Here is a 26,816-nt window from a genome sequence, read left to right as displayed (position 1 = left end):
AAAGTACTATCACATTCTAGAGACGGAAAAGCGCCCCTCTAGAAAATTTAGAACCACGGCTTACACTTACAGGGTGAAGTTCAAAGATTTCAAGGCCGACGTACCCTTGGAGAAAGCAGAAGGGTTCATCACCGAGATGTGGGATTCTTTGCTCACCACACTCAAGCGACAATGTCAACCCGAAGAATACGATCGCTTGAGACTTTCCGTAGAACACGACGGTTTGAAATCCCCTGTTTGGATCGAATTTACTAGTCCCGCAGAATTGACCCCTTCCAAAGTCATGGACAAGATTCAACACGTGCAACAATCCAATGACCAATTTGACATCACCGATGGAAAAGCTACCCTGTCCATGACCCACGTCTCTCCTCCTCAAGGGACTGGACAACGCAAAAAAGTGATATTTGTGAACGGCCTTCGCAGCATTAAGCGTAGCCTCGTCCAAATTCACAACATTCAAGACCAGATGTGTTTAGCCAGGGCTATTGTGGTGGGACGAACCTATGCCAACAAGAACGACACGGCAGAATGGAAAAGAGACTGGAAAACTATTAAAAAATCGGACCAAGCCAAACAACGAAATGAAGGAGAACTCCTGTTACAACAAGCCGGTCTGCATCATAATTTTGTTTGCAGGTTTGACACTTAAATCAGCATAAATGTTGTTGATTATGTATCTCCATCTAAGCTGTTTGGTATTAGTTGAAATGAGAATAATTTGAATATAATTGTTGGTATGCAAACACATTTAGCTTGGCTGGCCATAGAGTAGAAGAGCTCACGGGATTGACTTTTGTTTGTCATCTGATGTCTTTCATCCAGCCGTTATCACCGCTTTGTTGTCGTTACTTCTAACTACTTGGAGGATTTCCATCTTGACAATCTGGTCTGAATGGATGGTTGTATCCATATGGGAGTTTCACTAAAATATCTCTTGTGATGTCCAATTGGTCCCAAATTAAAATGGTGCCAATCTGATATCTAATATAGTCAACACAGCGGCTGTCTTGAAAATCTTGTTATCACTACTTTTCCTGAAAGAAAATTTATATTTCTCTAGAAGACTTGTGGTGTCTAATTTGTCATAAATGAAGGAGATGCCTCTTGTGCATCCATTGTGGCCACCATAGCAGCCAGCTTCAAAATTGTATCCCTATTACTACTGAATGGATGGTTATATTAATATGGGTTTTTTTTCCTGAAAGGCTTCTTATGATATCTTGTTGGTTGTAAAAGAAAATGGTGCTGATCTGACTTTGAATATGGCTGCTACAATGGCCATTATGAATGTCTTGCTATTGCTGGGTGTTCGTATTGATATTATGCAAAAGATCCCTGATGACCAGATGGTCCAAAATGGAAATGGTGCCAATTTGATATCCAGTATCACCATCAAGGCAGCCATCTTAAAACTTTTGTTATTGTTACTCCAAAGAAACCCTACATAATATCAACGTGGGTGTTCCACCTGAAGACTTTGTTTCATGTCCTATTGGTCCTAAATGATGTCTTGTTAGTCCTCAATGAAAATGGTACCAATCTGACATCCAGTATATCCATGACAGCAGATAATTTAACGATCTTGTGTTTGATGTAGAATGTCAGAGATGGTTTCAACAATCGATAGTTAAAAGGAAGAATGGTCTTGTCTTGTATTCCTGGAAATTCTTATCAAACTGTAGAGCACAATTCCATTTCGATTTACAGATATTCTTATAAATTGAGTTTCCTTATTAAATCAGTATAGCTTATATTTGTCTATGACTTTTTTAAAAAAAATTCTTTTTATTGTCTTCTCTAGAGGACCTTCATTGATAGATTACCTTGACGGTCTTCCACCAATAAGCAGAGCACAAGACCAGCCAGTCCGAGTACCAATTGTAGATAGATATAAAGTAAGTGTTTGCATTACATACTGGTGAAGACTTGTTGGAATTTTCAGCAGCGGAGATCTTAAAATAACCCATTGAAGAATATATGTACATGGTAGCTTTTTACAGCACCTCAGCACAATAGTGGTTATGTGGTACCAGCTTGAGGTAAAGGTACAAACACCCAAGAAAGAAGACACATGTGATAATGAGAGTTAAGAAGATCTAGAAAGAAAAATACGAATGGATCATTAATGACAGAACTTGTGTTGACAATATACCATTTATAGGACCAGCACCAGTCCAAAGAATTTTGGCCCATAAATGCAAGTAGCTTTATTCCCCGTAGTACTCTTTGATCAGAAGTGTTGAAGGTTATATTTTTTATTCTGGTGGAGTCTGCAGTAAATTTTGGAATTATGTATGTATTTGTGTCTTATTTATATGCAATACATTTCTTGGAATTATGTGTGGATTTTTGGATTTTTTTTACAAGGGCCAATACTGAAAGCAACTGCTTCATTAGCGTAGTGGTTAGAGTGTCCGCCTTGGATGCGGAAGGTCATGGGTTTGAACCCCAACCGAGTCATACCAAAGACTTATAAAAATGATACTGACAGCTGCCTCACTAGGTGCTCAGCATTATGAGGTTAGTGTTAGGACTGGTCGGCCTAGTGTCAGGATAATGTGACTGGGTGGGACATCATGCTACATGTCTGCAGCATGATGCCCCAGTGCTAGACATCACTATAAACTGCCACCCTGCAGACATCGTAGCAATATGACTGCAAAATTGTTAAAGCTATGTTAAAAAAAAACAAGAACACACACACACTAAAAAGCTAATAATTATTTTTACATTTCTGCATCAGCTTTCAATTTAAGTGTTTTGCATTCATTTGTTCTGGGTCACATACCTTGACCAAAATTAATATCGAGATTTTAGACATGACTGTAGTACAGTAGTCCCTCTCTTATAAGGTTACCCCTATTGCAGCAGGGAAGTGAGATAATGTGAGATAAATGTAAAACAAACTGTTTCATCATTTTCAAAAGAATGTTGTGAATAAACATTGATCTAATTTTAAAACTGTCTTTATAATTATGTTACAGATCACATCATCTGTCACTTTGTTGGTAACAGTCAAAAAAAAAACAACCAGTCTCGTCGCAAAATTATCCTTGCTGTCATATCCCCTGCATATATCGTTAGTGTTTTGTTCCAATCTTCGACAACTTCATTATTAACATCAGCTGATTCTCCACTAAGGGCAGAACACTTAATATTGTGATGCACTTGAAATCTGTGCAACCATCTGTTACTTGCAGTAAAGTTGTCGTATCCCAATTCAACTTACAAAATTGTTGCCTTTTCTTTTCATTCAAATCAGGATACAAACATCTCCTGGCTCAAACAATCTTCCTTTCTCCATCCATTTCACCTTCCCACTTCTGCAGAATTGTTTCCTTATCTTTCACGATCCGACATCAGTTTTCTGCAAGGATCCTTGCTCTTTGAGTCTTTCTCGACTTTATGGAATAAATGTGGCTTCTCTTGAGGCATAAATGATATAATATTAACCTTAGTGGTACATGTACTTTAGTCAACAACTTCTTTCAGTAACGAAAACCTGACATTGGAAAACAGAAATCGGATTACTTAACACACGTTATGAATAAAATACTGGTTCTGGATGCATATTAAAATAAAATGTGGTCGCTTGTGAGGGGTAAATTTTATATTATTGCACTAATATGCTGGTCGCTTTAGCCAGGTGGCCTTTCATGAGGGGTACTTTTGAACACAAACTCATCGGTGCCAATGGATTCTGGCTGTAAGGAGCGGGTGGCTGCTAGTCAGGGGGGCCTTTCAAGAGGGGGACTACTGTGTAGCTACAATGAGTTGTTTGGCACTTGTGTAGGAATAGCAACAAGCACAGACATAAAGGAGCCAAGTAATGACTGCTTTAGAAAGAAGTTCATGTCAAAGTCTATGTTTTATAATTTTCTAAAATTGATGTAATCTTGGTTTCTTACAATTTTGAGAGTTGTTTCGAAAAGGTATTGACTAAATTACCAAATACTAAATGGCTGCATCCACATAGCTGTATGTCTTAGGCCCTCTTGGAAATAAATGGATTTTATATGACAAGAGCGAATTCATCTACAGCTAGATAGAAAAGCACAACCCTCTGCCAGAGTTAATAGAAATTTTATTGGAACATCACTGCTTAATTACAGTTCAGAGGATGTTGATGAACAGAATGTTGATTATTGAAAGCTACATAGGTGTGATTTTCAAATAAAATTATTGCGACATGCAGTTTAAGAACATGCTGGTTACCTATAAAGAAGAAAAGGTTTTCAATCCAGTCATTTGGGAAACAAAATCTCTGGGTCAATACTATGACAATTTTTCAACTTTCTTTGAAGAGAATAAGGCAGCTTTCTACAGTATTGTATTGGTTTAGCAAGTAATATTGTGCTTTGTTCTATCACTATGTTCTTTATGTTTCAGGATATGGGTTCTATTTTATTAGGAAAGGTTGAGTCTGGTGTAGTAAGTCGGAACCAGACACTGCTCCTCATGCCCAACAGAGTAAGCCTTTTTTCCTACTAAGTCTTGTAACCCTGTCTCGTTTTGAAGTTTTTGACACGGTTGTTGAAATTTGTTTTATTTTTGTGACATCAAATGCAATTTTAAATAATATTTACGTTGAACCTGCCTTGGTGAAAGTTGGACATAGCAATCACATTGGCATGCATGTCCATCCTTATGCCCATATGTATGTCTGTCCATACCCAAGGCTAATCTCAATGTCAGTATTTTATATTATCAATAATAAAGTTATTTATCTCAGTATTGGCACTCGATTTAGGATTCACTAAAAGACTTGTTTTAAAATTGCTTCAAAAAAAATTGGTGCTGATCATGCCTCCAGCAGTTTTGTTACCACTGAACATCTTTAAAGGATATGGGGTTTTTAAATGAAAACACTTCTTCCTGTATGTAATTTGGCCTAAATGAAAATGATGCCAATGTAACATCCCAGAATAAGACAAATCTCCTTACAGCTTCTCCTAAACGAATGGCTACCATAATTTCGTTAAAATTATTGTTTCTTGCCGTCTATATTTGTTTCTGTATTGAAACAGTGCTACTTCAACTGCCAAAATCGTTAATTTGATGGCTGTAACAAAAATTTTTATATGTCTTGGGGTTTTTTCTTTAAATGATGTAGCAGTATGTAGCTGGTTTTGAATGAAAATGGTATTCATCTGACCTCAGACTTGGCACTATAGAACCATATCAGTACCTTGTCATAGCCTACTGCTCTTGCAGGTTTTCATTCCGAACAATTATTTGATTCTGAATGATAATGATGCAGATCTGAGCAACAATTTATCTTCATTTTTTTAAAAATAGTTTTGAAAACCAGACCTAATTGACCCCAGAGGGCAAGTAAAAAGTTATTTCAAGCAATTTTTATACTTCATTAAGCTTATGAGCATTTTACACACACACACACACTGTAGGCAGTTGTCAATGAAAAACTTGAATTTTCTGTGCACTGTAACCTTGAGCTTGGTATTTGTCAGGCACATGGCCTCCACATGCAATATAGATAAATATATAAATGCATAAATATTGACAGTTTTATGTGGCATTGTCATAAATATATGTATTAAAGGTACTTAAGGGATGATATGATTTGTGGAAATGTTTGTTATATATTGAAGTTGTAAATCATAAAGAAGTTCAGAAAAGGAACTCATAAATATGTTATAAACAGGTGTTCATTATATAGAGCTGCTAAACCAAGTTACTCCATATATTCATTGCATAGCAATCACTTTAATGTCAATGTGCATGTTTGTTTGTTTGTCCATGCTAGATCTTGCTCAGTGACAAAGTTTGTTTTTACTTTCCTGCTAGCTCAAAGGCAGGCTTTACAAGAAAAGTGACTCTTGTTGTTCAAGGAAAAAATATGAGCTTTCATTTGCATTAGCATTTACTGTTTAGGAAATAAAAATGTAAAGACATTCTCTACTGAATTAATAATGAAAGGAAGAAATAAAATTGTATGTGCATGTAATATGTACAAAATACAATATTAAAATATGTTTTTTCCTTTACTTTCAGAAGGGGAAAAAAACTATACCAAACTGTCATTTATATACAAATTTACTATATATCAGATTTTTTCCCAAAATCCTAACTGAAAGACATGGGAAAATGTCAGTATGGTTTCAGTTCTGTGATTTTGTTGACCTCATCACTAATTGTGAAACTTTTACCATGCAAATTGGACCACAGATTGTTGGACAATTGTAAAATGGCAAAAATTAAACATGCACATTTGTAAAACTTGCACTTTTCACACAATTTATTTGTTGAAATTTCTTACGTTATTTTTTTATTTACAGTTTGAAAGTTAAAAGAATATGTGCATTTGCTATGTGCCAAATATAATTTTAAATATATTTGTCAGATGCCTGTGAAAGTAATGACTTTATGGTCTGATGATGAGGAAACTGACTCTGCAAATCCAGGAGAAAATGTCAAAATCAAGGTTTCAGGAATAGAGGAAGAGGTAAGCAGCATTACTAAAGCAAACTGAAATGTACCGATTTATTTGTTAGGACCACAAGAAAAAAATAATCTTACTATCAGACCAGATTTGGTTTGACTTGTTAGTTCTTTGCAAAGCAACATAACTATTATGATGCTCTTCATTAAATGCATTGTCTTGGTTGTCTACTTGACACCATGATTCTGTAACAGCTACCTCACACAGTGTACAAATCTTAATCAACTTTAAATCTCTGTATTGACCATGCATTATGGTCTCCTCAGACAACAAGGAGGTGTGCTATACTGGAACCTTCTGTGTTGAGCAGAGTTGGAAGGGAATTATACTCATTTGTCACATTCCAAGAAAGGAAATATGGACAGTTTGTCCACAACAGGCAAGGTAGTCCTAACAGTTGCAGAGGTTGTGCTCATTCTGTTGGAGAAACCTCTAGTGGACTTGTTTGTAGTGAAACCCATCAAACCTCCATGTACGTTTTCCCAACCTTAGACAAGAAACTTTGCAGTGGACTCCTTCAGCCTGAGGTAAGATCAACTGTCCATTTTATGCATTCCCTCCCTTTCAGGTTCATTGCACAGGTACTTTACAAGGTTGAGACATCCAAAGCTCAGATTATCCAGATATCACCTCTGTGACCTCAAAGGTCTTGGTTCAACGATCTTCTTGACCATCTGATCAACCAACCCACGATATTACCTATGTGGAAGAAATCGTTTTCGTAACACTATGGTACTCTTGTTTCATATTGGTCCTCTCCACCTTCCCAATTACCTATCTTAAATGATCATTATGCCAGGCAAAGTTTTCTAGCAAGGTTACTGACTCCATTGTCAAGGCCATGAGACATTATGCATCTAGGCCTATGACAGCCTAGCTCCCTCTTTCTTGCAGAAGTAGCAGATTGTCTACTCTTCCTTTATGATGAAAGATCTTGTTCAGTCTCAGCAGTCGAAGGTTGTTGGACTACCCTTCAGACATTTTTGAATTCTCCAAAAGGTCAGTCCTTTGGCTCAAATCCTCTTTTGGCAGATCTTATTATTAAGTATGTCAAGCTTCAGAGACTCTTGTTGTTGCCAAGATTTAATCTCTTGTGTTTTGTGAATATTGATAAAGAAAAAAAACTTGGCTCCTGTTGGGTAGCCAACTTTACAGAGACGCATGTAATTTGTATGTGCATAGTATGGTCTCTAAGTGATACTACATGGGGGGGGGGGGGCTATCTCAAAGTTTGAGTGACATGCTATGCACATAAAAAGTGAACACACTCATACAGAAATGATGCAGTAAATATCTGAATATTCAGTTCAGCAATAACCACCACCACATGAATTGAGAGAGAGAAAGATTACGTCAAGCTGATATGTAGCATGAATTCATTGTAGACCATGGTGTTTGAAAATATAGTTTCTGAAACTGAACTCGAGATCATTAAGGACACATTACATAGTGACAATCTTATGTCCAGTAGCCATCTTGAAAATCTTGTTATTGCTAATCCTCGCGAGTGAAGAGTAATATTGCCATGAAGTTTTCACCAGAAGACTGGTTGTGCATAATTGGTCCAAAATGAAACTATCAGATGTCCATTATGGCCACTACAGAGGCCATATTGAAAATATAGTCACTTCTCCAGAATGGACGATCATTTCACTGCACAAATTCTTACGATGTCTAGCTGGTCCTAATGGTGCCATTCAGACATTTAATATGCCAGACACAGTGGCCACCATGAAAATCTTCATATCACTATTTCTCCTAAATGAATGGTCATATTGGCCTGGAGTTTTCAATGAAATACTTCTTATGATGTTTTGTTGGTTGTAAATGAATGGTGCCAATCCAGTTTCTAAACTGCCACAATGGCCATCTTGAAAACTGCTTCTTTATGGCTGGTCATATCAAAATGTGCTTTCATCAAAAGACTTTTTATGATGTCTGGTTGGTACTAAATAAAAATGGTGCCATTCTGATAGCCAATATGACCACAATGGAAAATCTTGTTATGATCAGACATGATTTTTCTGTTTTAAAGCTGAAGTCCACTTTTCTGCCGACTTGAATCAGATTTTACTAGATATAGTCTGTTTTTTATATCATCTCCGATCTGAATTTTTAAAACAGTCTGTCTGGTCTCATTTCGCAACAACCCATTTAAATTATTTGTTCCATATTAGTTAGCACACGACTCTCATAAAAAGTATTCTGATTGGTCAAAGGTTTAAATTTATCTAATGAATCTTTGTGTAATGGAAACTGATGGCAATGGAAAGAAGAAGCATGTTTGCAAAACATGTTGTCCAGAGTTGTTGAGGGAGGCCATGACACAAAAAGTGTAGATAAAGGTTTAAAAATATATGGAAATGGGAATGGCTGGAGCAGAAAGTTGATGGAAATTTAGTTTTTTGATTTATAAGAAAACTGAATGCATGAGGACTGGCATTTTGTGACCTCTGCAAAAAAGATCTGAATTATGGTAATCGTGGTTGGAAGAGTTTGGAACAGCACCTACAGTAAATGCTGCATACGGAAAAATTGAAGCTCAGAAGGCATCTGGACAAAGTGCAGTTAATTACTTTAAGAAGGAAGATTTATTGCATGAGAGAACAGATGTAGCCCTCTGTCAGAACATGCACACTGCATGTTGCCAATACAAGCACCAGCTTGAAAGAAAAAAGGTTGTCATTGAGAATGAAAAGAAACGATTGCACATTAAGCCAAAAAAGTTAGTGGTAACAAAAAGGAAGGCATAAGAAATCTTTGCCAAAGCACAAAAAAAGCTGGACTGGCATATCAACAGGTTGTGTCCACTGGAGAAAAAGACAAGTGAATGTATGTGATTATTTGTATATAGTTTATATACTTGGGTGTTTATTTTACAGATTTGTTATGAAAAGAGAGAAGTATAGTACATTTGCTGCAAAAATTGACAAATTATTATGACTTAATTACAGACCTGTTTACCCATCCGTAATTTACCGTATTTGTACGGAATAACCTCCATCAGTACGGTCATATGATCATTGATCTGAAAATACGATTTGAGGATGAAATATTTTTAAAATTAATTTTGAAGTGTTTTTATCCCATTTTGTTTCGCCGTATTGTCTCTTCACTCTGCATCCATGTCCAGTCTGTGCCACATCACTGATTTTTACATTCTCAACATCTGGTTTTTTGAACAAAGAAAATTGTCGCTGATGAGAAAGTTTCAGCATGAAACTGATGATGAAAATGGAGCAGCATTTTCTACCAGTCTGTAATACTCTGGCCATGCCTTAAACCTTTCCTGTGCACATGGTGGAAGGAATGACGGTTCACAGCACATGGAATCAGAAAATCGTGCAAAATTGAAATCATTAGTGAAGGGAAATAGAAATGTTTTCTCAATGATGAAGGGAAAGCAAGTCAGTGATCCACACATATTTCAAAGGCAAATAACACGTGCTGAGGCGATTCTATGTGAGTTGATCGTAAATATGAATTTGTCATTGAGCACAGCTGACAAGTTAATAGTCCTACATGTAAGACCTTGATGCTGATATTTATGTTGTGGGCATCAGAAAAACACTAAAACAAAAACAATATAAGCTGTGTCTTACATTGTAGAACTTACAAGTTAACAGCAGCAATGAAAAATATGTTCCCACATTCCAAAATTGCACACGGTATTTAGAAGCAATCTGTTACTGTATATGTTAACAAAGCTGATACCAGATTTTATGAAATAAATACAATTGCCTTCACCTATCTAGATGAACTTATTATTTTCTGAGAGGATGGGTGGTGGTAAAAATTTCTATCATAATGTTTTGTATTAAGTCTTCCTTAACCATGTAAAATGTAAAGATTTGGCTTTTTTTGAAATGTTCTGGATATGTATGAAGCTGAGAAAACATTTTCTAGAGAAAGTGACAGAGGTAAATAACAAAGAATTTGGGTGTGTGGAGGTATTCCTTTGTGGTTTTTATCACTATAATATAAACATGTTTAAGTCAATGGTCAATATCTGCAGATTTTGCCTAGAACACAAGAGTTACCTGAATATTGGGTGTCTTTACAAACCAGGAGTTATTTGTAGAATATTGTATCGTCAGTATGTCGTGCAATACTATATAATGGTAATTATAGTGTATTTATAGTGTCTACTATTTGTGTCCTGTTTCACAGGTGATGTGTGCTGTGTTAAGATGCTAGAAACACTGAATGAAAATATTGACTGCCTTCTAAAAATACTGACAGGCATTGCTTAAAATACTGAGAAGAAAATGAATGGGTAAACAGGTCTGTAATTACGATGTTAACACTGATATGCACATGAAATAACTTCAGCATCAATAGTATTGGAGTACAAATTCCTGTGACAATATATTTGTTTTAAAATTATTGAAGTAAAGTTGAACATTTTTGGTAAGTTTATTAGTTTTTCAAATGATTATTTTGGTTTGTTTTATGATCATAAATTGCACAAGGAGCAGTTTTTATGAGTGTAAAATGCATTTTTGGTCGGGGTCCTTCAGCCAACTGGATTAGGGGCACTGCTCCTCAAGATCCCATCAGGGGAGGACCCCCAAACCCCCGTACAAAATTTTCAGCTTTTTTTTTTTATGGAAGACCAAAATCTTGTCTGCATGATGCCTTGTTGGTCCTGAATGAAAACGTCAAAATTAATCCAATATGTCCACCACAAGAGCTAATTTCAGTTTTATTTTATTGCTGAAGCATATCAAAAAATAGTTTCAACACGCTAGTTAAAAGGAAGAAATGGTCTTATTATGACTTCCCAGTATTTCTTTTCATTTAGTAGAGCATCAGTCCTTTCGATGGACTCATCTCCTAAATCGTCATATTGGTATTGGATTATCACAGAAACACTATAGCAATATGTAACTGTTCTATTGAAAATGATGGTCTTCTGTCACTGCTTGTGCATTAATAGTGGTATTGACATTGGCTTGTTATTAAAGCTCTTCTTGCAATATTCAGTTACTTCTGAATGAATATTGTGAACATTTGACCACTAATAATACTGCATTTTTGTGAAGGAGTTTTAAAAACCATACCATACCTGAGATTATAAACACACAGGGACTTGAACATAAACAAGTTAACATTTTTACTTGTGTTCCAGTGAACAAGTTGGTAGTCATTACTCTGACATGGAGTTTAAGATCAAAGGTCGTGAATTGGTTTTAGCTGTTCAGATTTGTAAACATGATAACATAAACGAGTATGAATGGATTTGTATCTTTTGACTCTGTTTGTGGATGTATCAGAAGAATGCATTGGGGTTCTTTTTTTTCCCCAAAATTAATACTTTCAGATTAAAGCAAACATGGCATGTGGTTATATCTTGATATTGTCAGAGACAATTCGTCAATCCTTTATCCATGATAACAAGTTCAAAGCCAAAGGTCATGTTAAAGAGTTTTGTTCTGAATAATAGTTATTTTGTGAACTTGTTAACTCAAATATAAGAATGTAATATGGTCACCAATTAAAAATGCAGAAATGGTTTTATCTTGGATTCCTGGAAGTTTGTTTTGGCCAGTAGAGCATCAGTGCATTTTTTTATATAAAATTGTGTGTGTGTGTGTGTGTGTGCATGCGTGTGCATGTGCGTGCGTGTGTGTGCAGTGATAAAGAACTCCAGGAATTCTTTTGGAAGTTCTTAAAGTTCCTGAGAAAATTACTATCTAAAGATGTGTAAACCATGAATCCAAATGATAACATGGCAGCAATTTTAACATTAAGATGGTCTTGACCTTTTTGAAGTAAGTCGAATCTACACTATCTGCATTAACAGAAAATAGGACTATGACATTATTAGAGCTTCTGTAAAAGGAACTCTTGCTCAACTGTGAAACCATTTGCTTTTAGACATTTCTAAATGTAGTAGGAGGTACTATTCATGATGTTGTTTGAAACCAGCTATAAAAATTTGTTTTTCCCTGGATCATTTTACAGTTGCACCTTGCCATGCTGTTCTTTCCCCACGTGCTGGGCAATTTTTTCCTTCCCACGCTAGGTCATTCTTTACAAGTGCCTGGCCTTTTTCTCACCAATCTGTACTTGTGTGCTTAGTTTAATTTCAATATTTTTATGATCATAAAAGGCAATACACCTGTGCCCAGAGCTAAGACTGTTTATTGTGAAGGTCTTTGTTTACAGAAGTTGAATTGCTCAGAGCACTGATTACACTCACTGGACAATGTTTTGACATGCCATTGAGTGGGTATGGCTGAAGTGACTTTCCTTTTCCAACATGAACTGTCTTTGCTGTCATTATCTGGGTCATTCTTTTTTTATACTAAATGATGTGCTGATTATTATCCACATATCCAAGAAGTTACCATACTTAACATCTGATAGCAATGTGATGAATCCCCAGTCTACCAGAAAGATTTATTTTGCAAATAGTTCTGACAGGTTTCAGAAGTTGTCAATTAAAATAATTACCTTATTATACTTTATTGCTCAAAATTAAATCTGAAAATCAAATGACAAGTTAACACTGCTGCCATTTTAGCAGTACTACATTCTTAAAAGGACAAAATCAAAACAGTACACTAAAAGCTACTTACTGGTTGTTGCATCCTTTTTAAAAGACCTTCAAATACACAGATCCTGCCCTTTAATAATCAAATTTCAACCAAGGAATTTAAGGAGCACATGAGGGAAGAAGAAACATAAGCCTAGCAAAATTTGAAAATTTCTTGTAAATTTCCTATATTTACAATAATTACTGAGTTTTATTACTGTTGGTATAATTTAGATTGGTACATGTAATTAATCATGCATTCTGTTACCTTTGAAAAAGTGTTATTGCCACTTGTATCTTTTGATAAGGAATGATGAAAAAAAATGAAAAAAAATCAGTACTGAATAAGACCATTTCAGTGATTTTCCTCCAGCATTTTTGGTGGAATACCTTTGAAACATGGAAAATACTGGGGGGAGGTATTACCATGACCTTTTTAGATCCGGGGAGGGGGGGTATGCTTCATATAAGTAGAATAACAATAAGTAGAGTAACAAAGCTTTTGATCTGCATTTAGGCACATCATATACGTTAGCAATACTGTAAAATTCAGATGCTATCTGATTTGGAAAACTTCAAAATTTGTGTCAGGTTTTGTTTGGTGTTTAATGGCACAGCAACACAAGTAGGTTACCAGTGCCAAGGCAGTTGGAGTTAAGCGCATTGCCCATGGACCCACCACTGTAGCTGACCTAGGCTGATCCGATGATAGCATTCAATCTTGCACCCTCTTTGACACGAGTCCAGGATGATAATCTCAGCCCCTGCAGCTTCTGCCTTCATTAGTTGCCTATTATGTCATCCAGAAGAGTGCTTCCCCAGGTCTGCCAGAGAGAAAATTTAACAAATTCTCACAAATTCGGATGATATTTTGACCTAACTCTTTCCCTTTTAAGCATAGTAATTCAGTATGAAATTTTTCTTTTCACAATCTCTCTTTAAAATTTTACAATATGGAGAAAATCTTAAGTAGCTTTTTCAGGTTTAGTATATTCACTTACCATGTGAAGGTTTGTACATGCCAGCCATTATATTTCATGGAGAAGGACCCCAGTAAAAACCTCTGACCGATGAGAAGTTGCTTGCAAGCTTTCTTACATACCGACGTTGGCCTGAGACTCGAACTTGCATTGACAGAGGTAATATGTGCAAGTGATCTGTAAAGGCAAGTGCTTTAGACACTCAGCCACCTGAAAGCATCCTTATCCAGTGAAATAAATTCCCACCAAAATTGCTGAGATTTAGTGCTAAATTAGAATTATAGTGTCAGATTGTACAATGCAGTACCTCCCTTTCCCTAAGCACAGTTTCTTGATATATTTTGCATACCAGAATGAACTGGCTGTTGACTATCATGGAAGTGTAGTATTGATTAAAAAGTCATTTAAAGTATGTTGCTTTTTTTCTTCTGCAAAATATTGTTACAAATTGTAATCAAAAGGAGCAAGAAAGAAGTTGTTACTTTCGTAAATTTCTGTTGGATGAAAAATGTAGAAAATGGAAGTCTGCTAATACTATGTGTCAACTGGGAAGTTATGATAAAAAGCTTGGCAAGATTGCTTATTCTGAATTTTCTTCCCAGGACATTACAAGCAATTAAATAATCACAAATCCTTCTAAACATTGAAACTGGATCTAGACATATACCGACAATAATTAGAGGGAAAATGAAAGTGAAGTAGAACATTGGAATAAACTCGTCCCATCTTAGAGGGTATGGAAGTATTAATTGCAAAAACACAGTGTCATTCAAATTTTGTTTTAGCGATCAACCAAAAAGAAGAGTAGCACACATAAAATGAAACGTGAAAGATTCTGTTAAAAGATAAATGGTGACATTGAAGTGGAGCAGCAGGGCATATCTCTAGATTTACACTTTGAAAGGGAATAATGAATAAATAATCCAATTTTATAAGAACAATGACTTTTTGTATAAGGTTTTTAGGTATGGAAGATATAAAATAATTGTCAACATGAACCGCTCTAAATGGCTTTTAAAATGAAGTAAAAATGGGAACAGTCATTATTGGAAGATTTAAGAACATTAGTTGTGGTATTTTGTCTGTTGTATTGGTTTTATTCATGGGTTTTAAGTTTACATTTTTTACATATAAATTGGCTCTGACATTAACATTTATCTGAATTTATTTTCAGGATGTATCATCAGGTTTTGTGCTGTGCCCAGTTGATAATGTTTGTCACACAGGGAAGGTTTTTGATGCTCAGGTGAGTTTTCTTTTTGTTTCTTGCATCTTCAAAATGCAGCGAGTTTTAAATGAAGTTTCATGTTATAAGAGAAACTTATAAAATCAATAGTTATATAGTCAGTAGTTATATAGTCAGTAGTTATATTGTTTTTACAATGTGTAATGTATACTTTGCATGTACAAAGTAAATAACTATATGTTGGGTAAAGGAACTACGTGTATGTAGTTAGTGTTGGCACTTTTGTTGTAATAGTGATGACAAGGAAGGTAATGACTATATATAAATTCAGTTGTTTCATCATACCAGCATGTGCATAGTAAGCTCAAGTTAAAGACAACTGTAATACAGCAAGATACTACTCAGTGCAACAGTTGAGACACGAAGGTTAAGTATTCTGCAAGCTGATTTTTATCTTAGTTTTTTTCATCCTGCCCTTTGTCTTGTTTTTTTTTTCTCCAGTCCTTTGTCTTGAAGTGTAATCTGAACAATTAATTATAGCTTGTTAAGAAAAGTGATGGTTCATCTGAGAGAATGAAAAAAAAAGATTGAACACGAGAAAAGACAGTTGTTGGATAGAACAGTGTTTCGATAGTGGCTTGGCAAAGAGGAAATGTGGGACTCAGCCTGCCTAGAAGAATGCAGAATCAAAGTAGTTCTTCTAACTTTAACTGTAAAAACCACGACTTTGGACCAGAGTTTTAAAAAAAAACCTAAAATTATCATATAAAATCATTAAATATTTTTGGATGTGAGAGTTGAGATAAAAATGATTTATTGTTGAGGATAATATCGACAAGATTTGTCCATCTTTTTTTGTAATAAGACTGGTATCTTATCCATATGCATACACTTTGTCTTGTCCATATGCATACACCGTCTTATCCATATGCATACATTCTGTCTTATCCATATGCATGCACTTTGTCTTATCAATATGCATACACCGTCTTATCCATATGCATACATTCTGTCTTATCCATATGCATACACTTTGTCTTATCCATATGCATACACTTTCTTATCCCTATGCATACACTTTGTCTTATCCATATGCATACACTTTGTCTTATCCATATGCATACACTGTCTTATCCATATTCATACACTTTGTCTTGACCACTCCGGTGGCCTAGTGGTTAGAGAGTCCGCCTCGGAAACAGGAGGTCGTGGGTTCGAACCCTGGCCGAGTCATACCAATGACTTACAAAAATGGTACTAACAGCTGCCTCACTAGGCATTCAGCATTAAGAGGTTAGTGTTAGGACTGGATTATTTTATTTTGGATTCTTGGAAATTCTTTTGGCCATTAGAGCATGATTCTCATTTGATGGGGTCTAGTTATTAAACTTGTAACAAAATTTGGAATCCTTTTCAACAATATTTATAAAAATGTCAACTTTGAATTTGAGACCACAGCCACAGATCAGATTGGAAACCAAATTAGCAAGTACATGTTGGAACACTGGTTGCACAAGTCTTTATTATTTAGCAAGAGAAGTTTCACGTTTTATATGTTGGAAGAGCTGTCAGCACAATACTGGTTATATAATGCCAATTCAGAGTTCATATTTTAAGTTGATTAAAAGTTCTACTGTAAAGATAACAAATTGCCAACAAATCTGGTTAGGAAAGGGGTCAGTATCACTTTAGTCTGTTGGTTGGTTTTTTGCATGATAATGTTCATAGTGACTAACTAAAGCAGAGGTGAGCGATGTAATGATTACACTGGTTACATAGGACATTTCTTCTTGGCATTTATTGTTAGCTTAAAATAATGCTTTATGTCACCTAAGGTGGATCTTTATAGTATATCTAAAATGCAATTTATTAAAAAATGTTACATTTTGAAAAAATGGGACTGATTCCATTGAGATTGGTGGATGGGGAGAGATCAGTATGCCTCTATTCTTTCTTGTTGTTTTAATGTCCATATATATATATATATATATATATATATATATATATATATATATATATATATATATATATATTCTGTCCATGCCATAGAGTAAGGTCATTCTTTTAGTTTTTAGAGTTAATGCCAAATAGGTTGTTCAGTATTGTAAGTCATGGATGTAGGGTACATTAAAGTGCCAAAGTGATCTGGCAAAATCTGTTTAAGTTTAAATACTCTCACACCTAATAAATCCATACCTTTCTTTTTGCAGATTGTGATCTTGGAACACAAATCAATTATCTGTGCTGGGTACAGCGCTGTGATGCACATCCACAGCTGTGCGGAGGAGGTTACAATCAAAGCACTTATTTGTATCATTGACAAGAAGACTGGAGAAAAAACTAAATTAAATCCCAAGTTTATAAAACAAGACCAGATAGGAATTGCACGCCTTGAAGTCAATGGAGGAGTAATCTGTATGGAAACCTTCAAAGAGTTTCCACAAATGGGAAGATTTACATTGAGGGATGAAGGTATGTGTCTAAGTAATTACATTTATTACATTTTTCTGCTGTCAAAAAATGGAGAGAATGAAGAAAGAAACAAATTATATCCATCTTGCCAGTGAAGATAACTGCATAGCAAATTTAAAAAATAATTCCTTATTAAAATGTTTTCTGGGCTAGTGAAAGGTCAGTTGCCAAGAAGTAAAATTTTAAATAGGCTTGCATTTCTTTTCTGCAAATAGGTTTCATATAAATGATGATGATGCCATAAACCAAGGTAATTACCTCACTTGAATGTCTTCTAACAGATGGTTATTTTACTAGACATAGTAGCAGATATCAGGAAAGACTTTTGAGATGTTTTAAAGAGGGTTTTCAGAGACTGATGATGAGACCCTGTCCCAATAAATATCTTTTAAAGTCATGCAGAATACCAAATACATCAATTTACTAGAAAAAAATTGTTCCCATTTTATTTTTCATTATTTACTGTATGGTCTTTCTTCTATTTTGAAAGGGTACCAGTCTTTAAACTGTTGATCATGTGATGAACTCATTTGTTTGTGAACAGCATTTAGTGTTATAACACATTTTAGTTTGATGGTGGCATAATTGCCAGTGAAGGAATTGGTTGTTGCAGAAGTGCAAAATATGGTCATTCTCAGTTCAGAAGGAAAGGTTAAAGCAATTAGAATGAACGAGTTTGTGATCATAGCTGAGAAATTTGATGTCATAGAAAACATTGTTAATTACACATTCTGGAATAGTGGGGAAATGGAATTGGCAGAGAATGATAGTTACAACCAAATGGATGTACTCTGAAATTATTGGTAATGTTTTCAGATGGAATTCCCACTTTAAATGAGGTCAGACACAGTAGAGAGAGACAAAATGGTGACCTTGTTGATTCAGATACAAGTTTTTTTTTTTAAAGGATTTGAAAGTGATGACATTGCAAATTGCATTGATTTTCAATATGAAGGATTGGACATTCAGATTTAAGTGACTCTAATTATGAATCATGATGATCAGAATGTATGCTTAGAAAACAAAAAGACACAGACTGACTGTTGTTTTAGGAATAAAATTTCATTGAAGTGAAAATTTAAGGATTTAAATTTATTCCGTATCAAATTTAGAAAGGAAATAATGTCTTTAGTAATTGATATTAACAAATGTGCAGAAAGCAAATTAGTGAGAAGCATAACAGCTTTTATAATGCAGACTTGTTAGCAGGCTCAGCAGCTAGAGTACTCAGTTTTTGCAGAATGTAAAGAGTTAAAGGGTAGGTGAATTGGACTGGAACTGAATGAACATAAAGCATGGGTGGGGAAGCTGGATTTCAGAAGTAAACTGAAAACGTTCTCATTACTAACTGCAAGTTATTGCTAGCATATCTTGACATCTTTTATGACACTGACATGGTTGAACATCATTGTCTTTGTCAGATTTTGTATGGTTTAGTATAATCATTAGTGAGTTATATACTTAATAGTTGTATATCTGCTCTTTTATAAAAATGGCATTGCACCATCGACCCTGTATACATATGAATCATAGTAAGTTTTTAAGAACAGTCAAATAATTGATATTGAAAGTGTCCACATTTTGGTCTTTACAGTAAAAGCAATTAGTTCTGACTTGCCTCCTTAACCATAAATTATTTGTATTGTTTGAAATTTATAACAAAATTTGGTTTACACATTGAGTGTAATCTTAATTCTTTCTTTTATTTCAGGTCGCACAGTAGCCATTGGGAAGGTGCTAAAAGTTATAGAATAAGACACTTTTGAATCTGTTGTTCGAGTATAATTGATTATGGCTGAATGCAAGAAAGGATTACTTGCACATGCTTCAGGATTTCGGGAGAAACTTTTTCCTTAGCATCATTGATTTTTGGCATGAGCTTGATTACTGACTGTCTTCACTGTTGAATAAATGTCATCGTTTCTTACTGTAGCTCCTTCATGTGGAAACATGAAATATTTCTTACATTTTGTAGAGATGTATTGTTACTGTTTGAATGATGAACAGTGTGCAATGTTGTGGATTTAACCATCAACTTTCTGGGAAGTACTGACATGCACAAACCCAGCTCACATGACATTTATTCACAAGATATTGCACTTGTATACCAACATTGTGTATGTATGTACATTTTGAGGTGTACATGTATTTTATAACTGTACTTTTAAAAATCTCTGGGCAGTTGATTAACCGTTGAATATTTAATGGATTAATGGTTCTAATCTTGTCTTTATCTAATTCTATTTGCAGTGATTTGAAACATGTTGTAGAGGTAATTTATTACTGAAATTTTAATTCTTGTATTTCTTTATTTTCATTTAAACATTTTCAGCATGTCATCACGTACATGCAACTAACATAAATGAGCAAAATTAGGCAATCTTCATGCACTTAATTCTGTATAAATAAGTGATTAATATCAAAAGAGATATACAAATAGATAAGGTTAAGGATATCTTGTTACTTGCAGTATTTATTATTTTGCTGCAGAATATTGTATATTCTTGAGTTTACACCACTAAATAGGTATTTATGGTCATAGATTCAGTCATGTGCTTTGGTTGCCTGTGTAGACAAAGCCTTTAGGCATACATGTGTATAAATAAGGTTTGACTAATTGAGTTCCTTTCAGTCAAAACGGACAGTTTCAAGATGATTAATATGTGGAAGCATCCTTCTTTTGATGGCTCTGTAACTTGTTCATACTGCTTCGCTGTAGACATTTAATTGTCATTTAAAAATTGAAAAAAATGATGCAATTAATTAATATTTGTGTTCAATTTATGAAAGCATAGGTCAGTAACCACATCAATAGTGAGTTTTAACTCTGAAAAAGTAATAGAACACCAAGAATACAACAGAAGTATCCAGGATGGCTTTTTGCAATGTAAGCATTGTTTTTTTTTTCCACTGCAATATTGATTACATCACATTCTTGGCCATTCTCAGGAAAGTAAGTGTGTTCTTGACTTTGATATGAACATTGTGTTTTAGGATTTTTATTAGATGTTATGCTGCCATCTCTTACCAGATTCACTTTGCACAACAGCTTGAATTTCTGAGTTCTCAAACATCTGCTGTTACCAAACTTGGACGGCTTGCACTTGGGAGTTTTTAAAAAAAAGAGCAAATTTTAGGGGCCCAAAAGCCAGGTTCACTTTGGCTGAAAAATGCTTTCTGCTCAATGACATTAGCTATATATCATATACACAGACCAGACTAGGTACATGGCTTGTACATGGTGTAAGGAAAAAGTTTATTTAAGGTCAAGGTCACTGACCGAACAAAGAAAAATCGTTTCTTCACAGTGATATTGGTTCTAAATATGCATGGGCCAAACATGGTGGATGGATTATATTTGAGGTAAGGGAAAAGTGTATTAGTTTTTGAGTCAAAGGTCAAGGTCACAAACTGAAAAAAGAAAAAGGGTTTTTATTTAATAACATTAGTTTTAAATCGTAGAACTGGACCAAAGTTTGTGTATGGCTTGCAGTTGGAGGTAATGAAGAAGCCTAATAATTTTGAAGTTCAAAAAATCATGGGTCAGGGTCTTTGAATAAAAGAAAAATGGTTTCTGCACCAAAATGTATTTTTTCTTAACCATGCCCTTGAAATGAAGTTTTGTAGATGACTTGCTGATTAGGTAATAAAGAAACCTATTGTCAAAAGTAAAGCTAAAAAACCTAAAAAAAATTTTTTTTAAAAGAACTTGACTTGTAGTCATTTATTGACCAAAGTTGTGGAGGATATGCACTTAAGGTATGAAAAAGACTTATTGTGGCTAAAAGAAAATTGGGTTTGCAGAGTAGTTCCTTGAGCAAACATTGTGGCTGCCATGTGTGTTGGGCATTAAAAAAAATATAGATTCTTGGGTCTGAAAGTCGGAGGTTATGGTCATGGTAAGTCCAATAAGAAAATGATTTCTTCAAAGTGAATGTAGTTCAAAACTGCAGGCCCAGGTCATTGAGATCCTTGGTTCATTAATCTCCTGAGTCATCGATACCATACTTGTGCCTACATAGAGGAATGTCAAACACTGTCAGGGTGTATAATACTCTGACCCCTAATTTATCAAGTATGTTACCAGTCTTGAAATAGAGGACACAGGATGATGCACTTAATGATTAGAGATTGGGCCTTTTGGCTGTAATATGAGCATGGAATTTTTCTATTTTAATTGTAGCAGTGCTTTCAGCTTCTAAAATGGATTCTGTTGGTACATGTACATGATTAATTTTTCTTCCAGCAGGTGAAAATTATTTCTTGCCTACCCGGTGTGAGACTGCTGATTAAAGTAGCTTTTATTTGTACATTGCGTTAGAGTCATTTATCTCTAGAAAAAGCTGCCAAGCACTTAGTTTTGATTGTTCGTAAAACTTGCGCTTTAATCAAGAAAAACCAATGCTGTGTACTGGGTTATCTAGTTTGAAAAAATTAGTTTGATTTTCTTTAATTCTAACAGTGATACCTTTGGAATATAAACAAGTGGTTACCTTGAGCAAAAAGACCTGCCATTCACCACATCTCAGACAAAATGGATCCAGCCTGCTGATAATCATTGCAAAACTGTCTGTAGTAATCTATTTAAATATAGATATCATATTTTGTTGCGCAGTGTTCAAAATATGATTTTGTTTAATATGAAAATCTAGTCATTCTTTACCTACAGCACAGATATGTGAAGACTTGTCCTGCATATTGAAAGCTATATTACTGATAGAATTCTTCAGTGAGATCTCATAGCTAAACTTGTGGCAAAATATACTAATCTTGTTTCTAAAATGTGTTGTGTCCACCATTCAAAACTTAATTTAAGAAAGCAGTTCAAAATAACACATTTTTATGCTAATGCTAAAATAATGTTGCATTTTCAACCTTTTATGGAAAATGGGTGGCCATTACATGGTAATAACAACAATATTAAACAATAGTTGTTAGTATCTATGGTCTTACAATACATACTTGGTGGTATAATTTGTCATGTAATGTAAATAGAATTTCGTGAATATTTTCCTTTTTTCATTAAGCCTTCTCCAATTTTTCCATGTTATGAGTGGATCAGTATCAGGGATGTCCTCCTTGTAGCAACATAATACAGAACTAAAGTTCATTTAAGAAATAATAATGCTTTCACACAATAGTCTTTATTTAGGCTGCAAAAGCATCATAGTTTTATAGATGGAGTGGTATTTGACTTCTTGAGAGATGGGAGTTGTGGTCTTGAAGAGTTATCTCCCTCTTAAGAGCTCATTCACAAGTGTATATCTGACACCATTGTAAACTAGGTATACACCTCGATGTGTGGAATGCTGAATTTTGCTAACACACAAAATGGGGCATCTATGGCATTGAATAGTTGCTAAATCACATCACAGCTGGCAACATTTTACACTGATGGATCAGTAAAAAGTTAGCAGATTACCTCTCTTTGTTGATGTCTTCTGCTTACTAGCTCCATAACCTGTCTTTTGCAAGACACAACCAACATTAAGAGCAAAATCCTTGTATTTACATTTTTAGAGCAAGTGGAGGACCAGATGTGTTGTTTCTAGAAGTAGATGTTAAAACTGGTTTCTACAAAACGGGTTAAAAAAAATTGCACAGATCTTAAAATTTATAGAAAACCTTGAATGCTAGATACATTTGTTTGCACACAGTTTGATTATGACATGTTCTTTAATATGGTTGATTATTGTAAAAGGGCATTTTTGGTATAGGACTCAGACCACTAATTATTTATTGAGCAAGATAACCTCTAAGTGATAGTACTATTTCGAGATCAGGCCTTTAGCTGCAATATCACCCTGGAATTTGTCTTTATTAATTTTCTAAGACATTTCTCAGTACTTTCAACCACTAAATTACATATATTATGTATGTGTTTATAGTCTTTATTAATTTCTGGGAAGCTAAATTTAGCTGCTGCCTATGTGACACGACTGCTGTTTAAGGCAGCTTTTATCAGTGTTGTGCTTTAAGAACATACAAAACAAATGCCAGGACTCAACTAATTTCGATTGTTCAGAAAGTTTTCTCTTACATAAACAAATGTATTCTGCAGCATCCTGTGATGAAAATTTGAAAATATTTTAGTGGTGTGAGCCCTTCATGATATTCTTACTTTTAATTGCATATTGGTAAATTCTTTCTCATTAGAACATTCTAACATATTTACAAGACCTGAATGAGGGAACAGGTATAGTATTTCCTTGTTGAAGATACTGTACAAATTTGAGGAGGATCTGCAGGTTCTCCTGGTCTGCTGGTAGATAATTACACAGTTTGGCAAGTTTTCTTTAGGAAATGAATCTTTTTGAAAGATTTTCTTGATCATAATTTTGAACATTTCAACAAATTACAGATAACACGGTGCAATTAGCATTCAGATTGGTACTGTTTCAGATTGGACATGAGTAACTACAATTGTTAAAGTTATTCATCTTATGTGTTCACATTTTGTCATTTTTTCAAATGCTCTGCATTTGGTTGTGATAGCTATGGTAAACTTGAATTTTCATTTAATCATTAACAACAGCTGCTGGCAATCTGAATGACATTTATTTAAAATGTCATTACAGATACATTGCAGACTGCACTCATTAGTAGATTATGTAAAATGAAGCTGTCATTTTAGGAATGAATGGTGGCAGATCCAGAGTGGGCTCAGGGAGATCTGTTCAAATTAGAATAGTACACTTTTCACTAAAAAAAAATGGAGAAAGTTGGCTCTTTTAAGCAAAGCAAACCATTCCTTTTCAAAATGGAATATAAGTAGGAAAAATCATGGGTCCACCCTTGAAACCCCTGTTTAACAAATATGAAGTTTGTGACTTTTCTACTGATGTACAAAATTTAGAGAGAAAAAATATTCAACACTGTATGAATCATTGTGAATTTATTTCCAGTTCATTGTAATATGTATGTGATGGATTAAATGTACTTATTTTAGATCATGCTGGAAAAAATAAAATTTTTGTCACTAATTTTTTCTAATTTAGAAATCATTTTTGTTGGAACTCAAGTTTTTATTAAACTCAGTGTTAAAGTGTTAAATTAACCTCATTGTTAAAGATTTTTTTTTTTACTAAGCTGAATTAAATGCTGGCTTAATGAAAAGTGTGTATTTTGCTGCATCATGAAATTTTCCTGGATTTTCTTGTTAGCGATACAGTTACAATTATATCACTATTTAACATTAATAATATATTCACAAATTTAGTTTCTTGCTAAATTTGCAAAATTTTATGCTGTAAAAATTGTGTGATATAAAATATGAAAGATTCATTACCTATATACAGATTGTACAGAAATCGGAAACCCAAAAGGACTAAAGTCTAGAGGTTTGATATTGTTTTTTGATGGCAGTTATGTGGAGTGTACAATATTTATAAAGATTCAACATCTATTATGTTCTGCTGATTAAAGCTCATTCATGGAATTTGAGCCCGAAATGCAAGAGTGAACAGACTATGAAATGACTGTATACTTTTATTTCATTTTAATAAGGGTAGAATTATAATAATGCAAAATAAAAATCTACTATTTCAAAATTTCAGAAGTGTTGTGATGTCTCTTTTGTTTGACAAATACCCAAATAGAAAATTAGATAATTTTCCAACTTATCAATGAATCCACCGAGTTTGTCATGTTTTTGCTCAGGATGTCTGCTTGTTGTGAAAACTTCAATTTAACTGTTTGGAATATCATGATTCTAGTAGAGCTGAAGGGAATACTCATTGTATACAAATTACTGTTGAATAGCGGACCTTTATATCGCCCTATAGTCTGTATCCACAGTTTTAACGATTTTGTTTTAATGTTTTTTAAAGTCATGTGCTGTATATTCTGCATCAGTTGTATTGAACTGAAAATGTAGGATAATACTAGTGTATGCCATCAATTTTTAACTGACATGAAAAGATTTGTCTTGTCTGCTTAATGCTGTTCACAGGGCTGATGTCCCAATGAATGGAACTCTCGTTAAATGGAAACTAGTTCCTCTATACCATTGACCTTTGCCTTGGTCCTTTAATCTGTAAAATACGTTTCTATCTTAGCAATGGAAACTAGATCCTATATAGCAATCGACCTTGGCATGGGGCCTTTGAATCTGTAAAATGCATTTCAGTTGTAGCAAATCTACGGCTTTCGCGTTTCTTGAATAGATATGCTGGTGAAATGGGAACAGTTTGTACTGTCACTCGTGGCATCACCACCCCGATGAAATCACCGCGATTGGTCTAGGAACAGAAATTGGGAGCTGTGTACAAGGTGTAAGCAAAACTGAACTGTTTTAAGCAAAGATCTTTAATAGTTTTAACCTTTATTTTCTAGTCGGTAACAATCCTGGAAAGAACAGAATAGATGCAAAATTAGAAAACTACTGTTGCTATTTTTAGCTCGCTTGGACGAAGGCCAAGCACATATGGTATGACCCTGCATCTTTTGTCATCCATCCATCCACATTTGTGGACACGCTTGAGGCTTCGTTTCTGATCATATTTGGGTCAGAATTCGGATGTAAGCTTGTATGGACGTCCTCGACAAAGCCTCAGATTTGTTCGATTATGAGTGACAACCACTCATTAATAAAGCGTTATAGGTTATTATTGGCATAGTTTCTAAACACTTTCTAACTATACCGTCATAATCTCAGATGAGTTTAGATATAAGCAACATCGATGTTTATTAGTGGGGTTGTCTTGCATCTAATTGGACAAACATGCAAACCTGTTGAGGCCATATTTCTGGTCAGGATTTGATCAGATTGATTACATAGGCTTGTATTAGCGGTCCCATATTTTTAATCGGATTTGGTATGTGAGTTTATATCGTCAGAATCTCGGACTAGTTATGAGCAAGATACACTCATAATATTGAAGAGTTCTTCGCATCTGATTGACGACCGCTCCGGTGGCCGAAGTGGTTAGAGGGTCCGTCTTGGATGTGGGAGGTCGCGGGTTTGAACCCCTTTCCAGTCATACCAAAAACTTATAAAAATGGTACTAACAGCTAACTCACTTGGCGCTCAGCATTAAGAGGTTTGTGTTAGGACTGGTCGGTCTAGTATCAGAATAATATGACAGGGGGCGACATAACAATACATATCGGCAGCATGATGTCCCATTAGTAGACATTCCTATAAACTTCACACTGCAGACATCGTAGCGA

The 26,816-nt window shown here is 34.8% G+C and overlaps 1 protein-coding gene across 1 annotated transcript; it reads left to right on the top strand.

Moving 5' to 3' along the window:
- Positions 1-1,265: 1,265 nt before the first annotated feature.
- On the top strand, positions 1,266-25,203 carry LOC149803556 (eukaryotic peptide chain release factor GTP-binding subunit ERF3A-like). The gene is made up of 7 exons (XM_089953947.1): positions 1,266-1,420; positions 1,805-1,898; positions 4,393-4,473; positions 6,368-6,469; positions 15,162-15,233; positions 17,384-17,645; positions 19,357-25,203. The coding sequence occupies exons 1-7, from the start codon at positions 1,266-1,268 to the stop codon at positions 19,398-19,400; spliced, it is 810 nt and encodes a 269-aa protein (XP_089810073.1). The 3' UTR covers positions 19,401-25,203.
- Positions 25,204-26,816: the final 1,613 nt, after the last annotated feature.

Source organism: Sinohyriopsis cumingii, chromosome 3 (assembly GCF_028554795.1).
Source record: "Sinohyriopsis cumingii isolate HCF-2022 chromosome 3, ASM2855479v2, whole genome shotgun sequence".
Classification (NCBI taxonomy): domain Eukaryota; kingdom Metazoa; phylum Mollusca; class Bivalvia; order Unionida; family Unionidae; genus Sinohyriopsis; species Sinohyriopsis cumingii.
Note: the sequence above shows the minus strand (reverse complement) of the source record. Positions and strands in the feature narration are given on the sequence as shown.

Bases quoted from the DNA above. Each gene is read 5' to 3' on its own strand.
- LOC149803556 (XM_089953947.1), top strand. From the start codon at position 1,266: ATGGCTGCTACAATGGCCATTATGAATGTCTTGCTATTGCTGGGTGTT. The intron at 4,474-6,367 runs GTAAGCCTTTTT...TATATTTGTCAG, and splicing joins TGCTCCTCATGCCCAACAGA to ATGCCTGTGAAAGTAATGAC. The intron at 17,646-19,356 runs GTATGTGTCTAA...CTTTTATTTCAG, and splicing joins ATTTACATTGAGGGATGAAG to GTCGCACAGTAGCCATTGGG.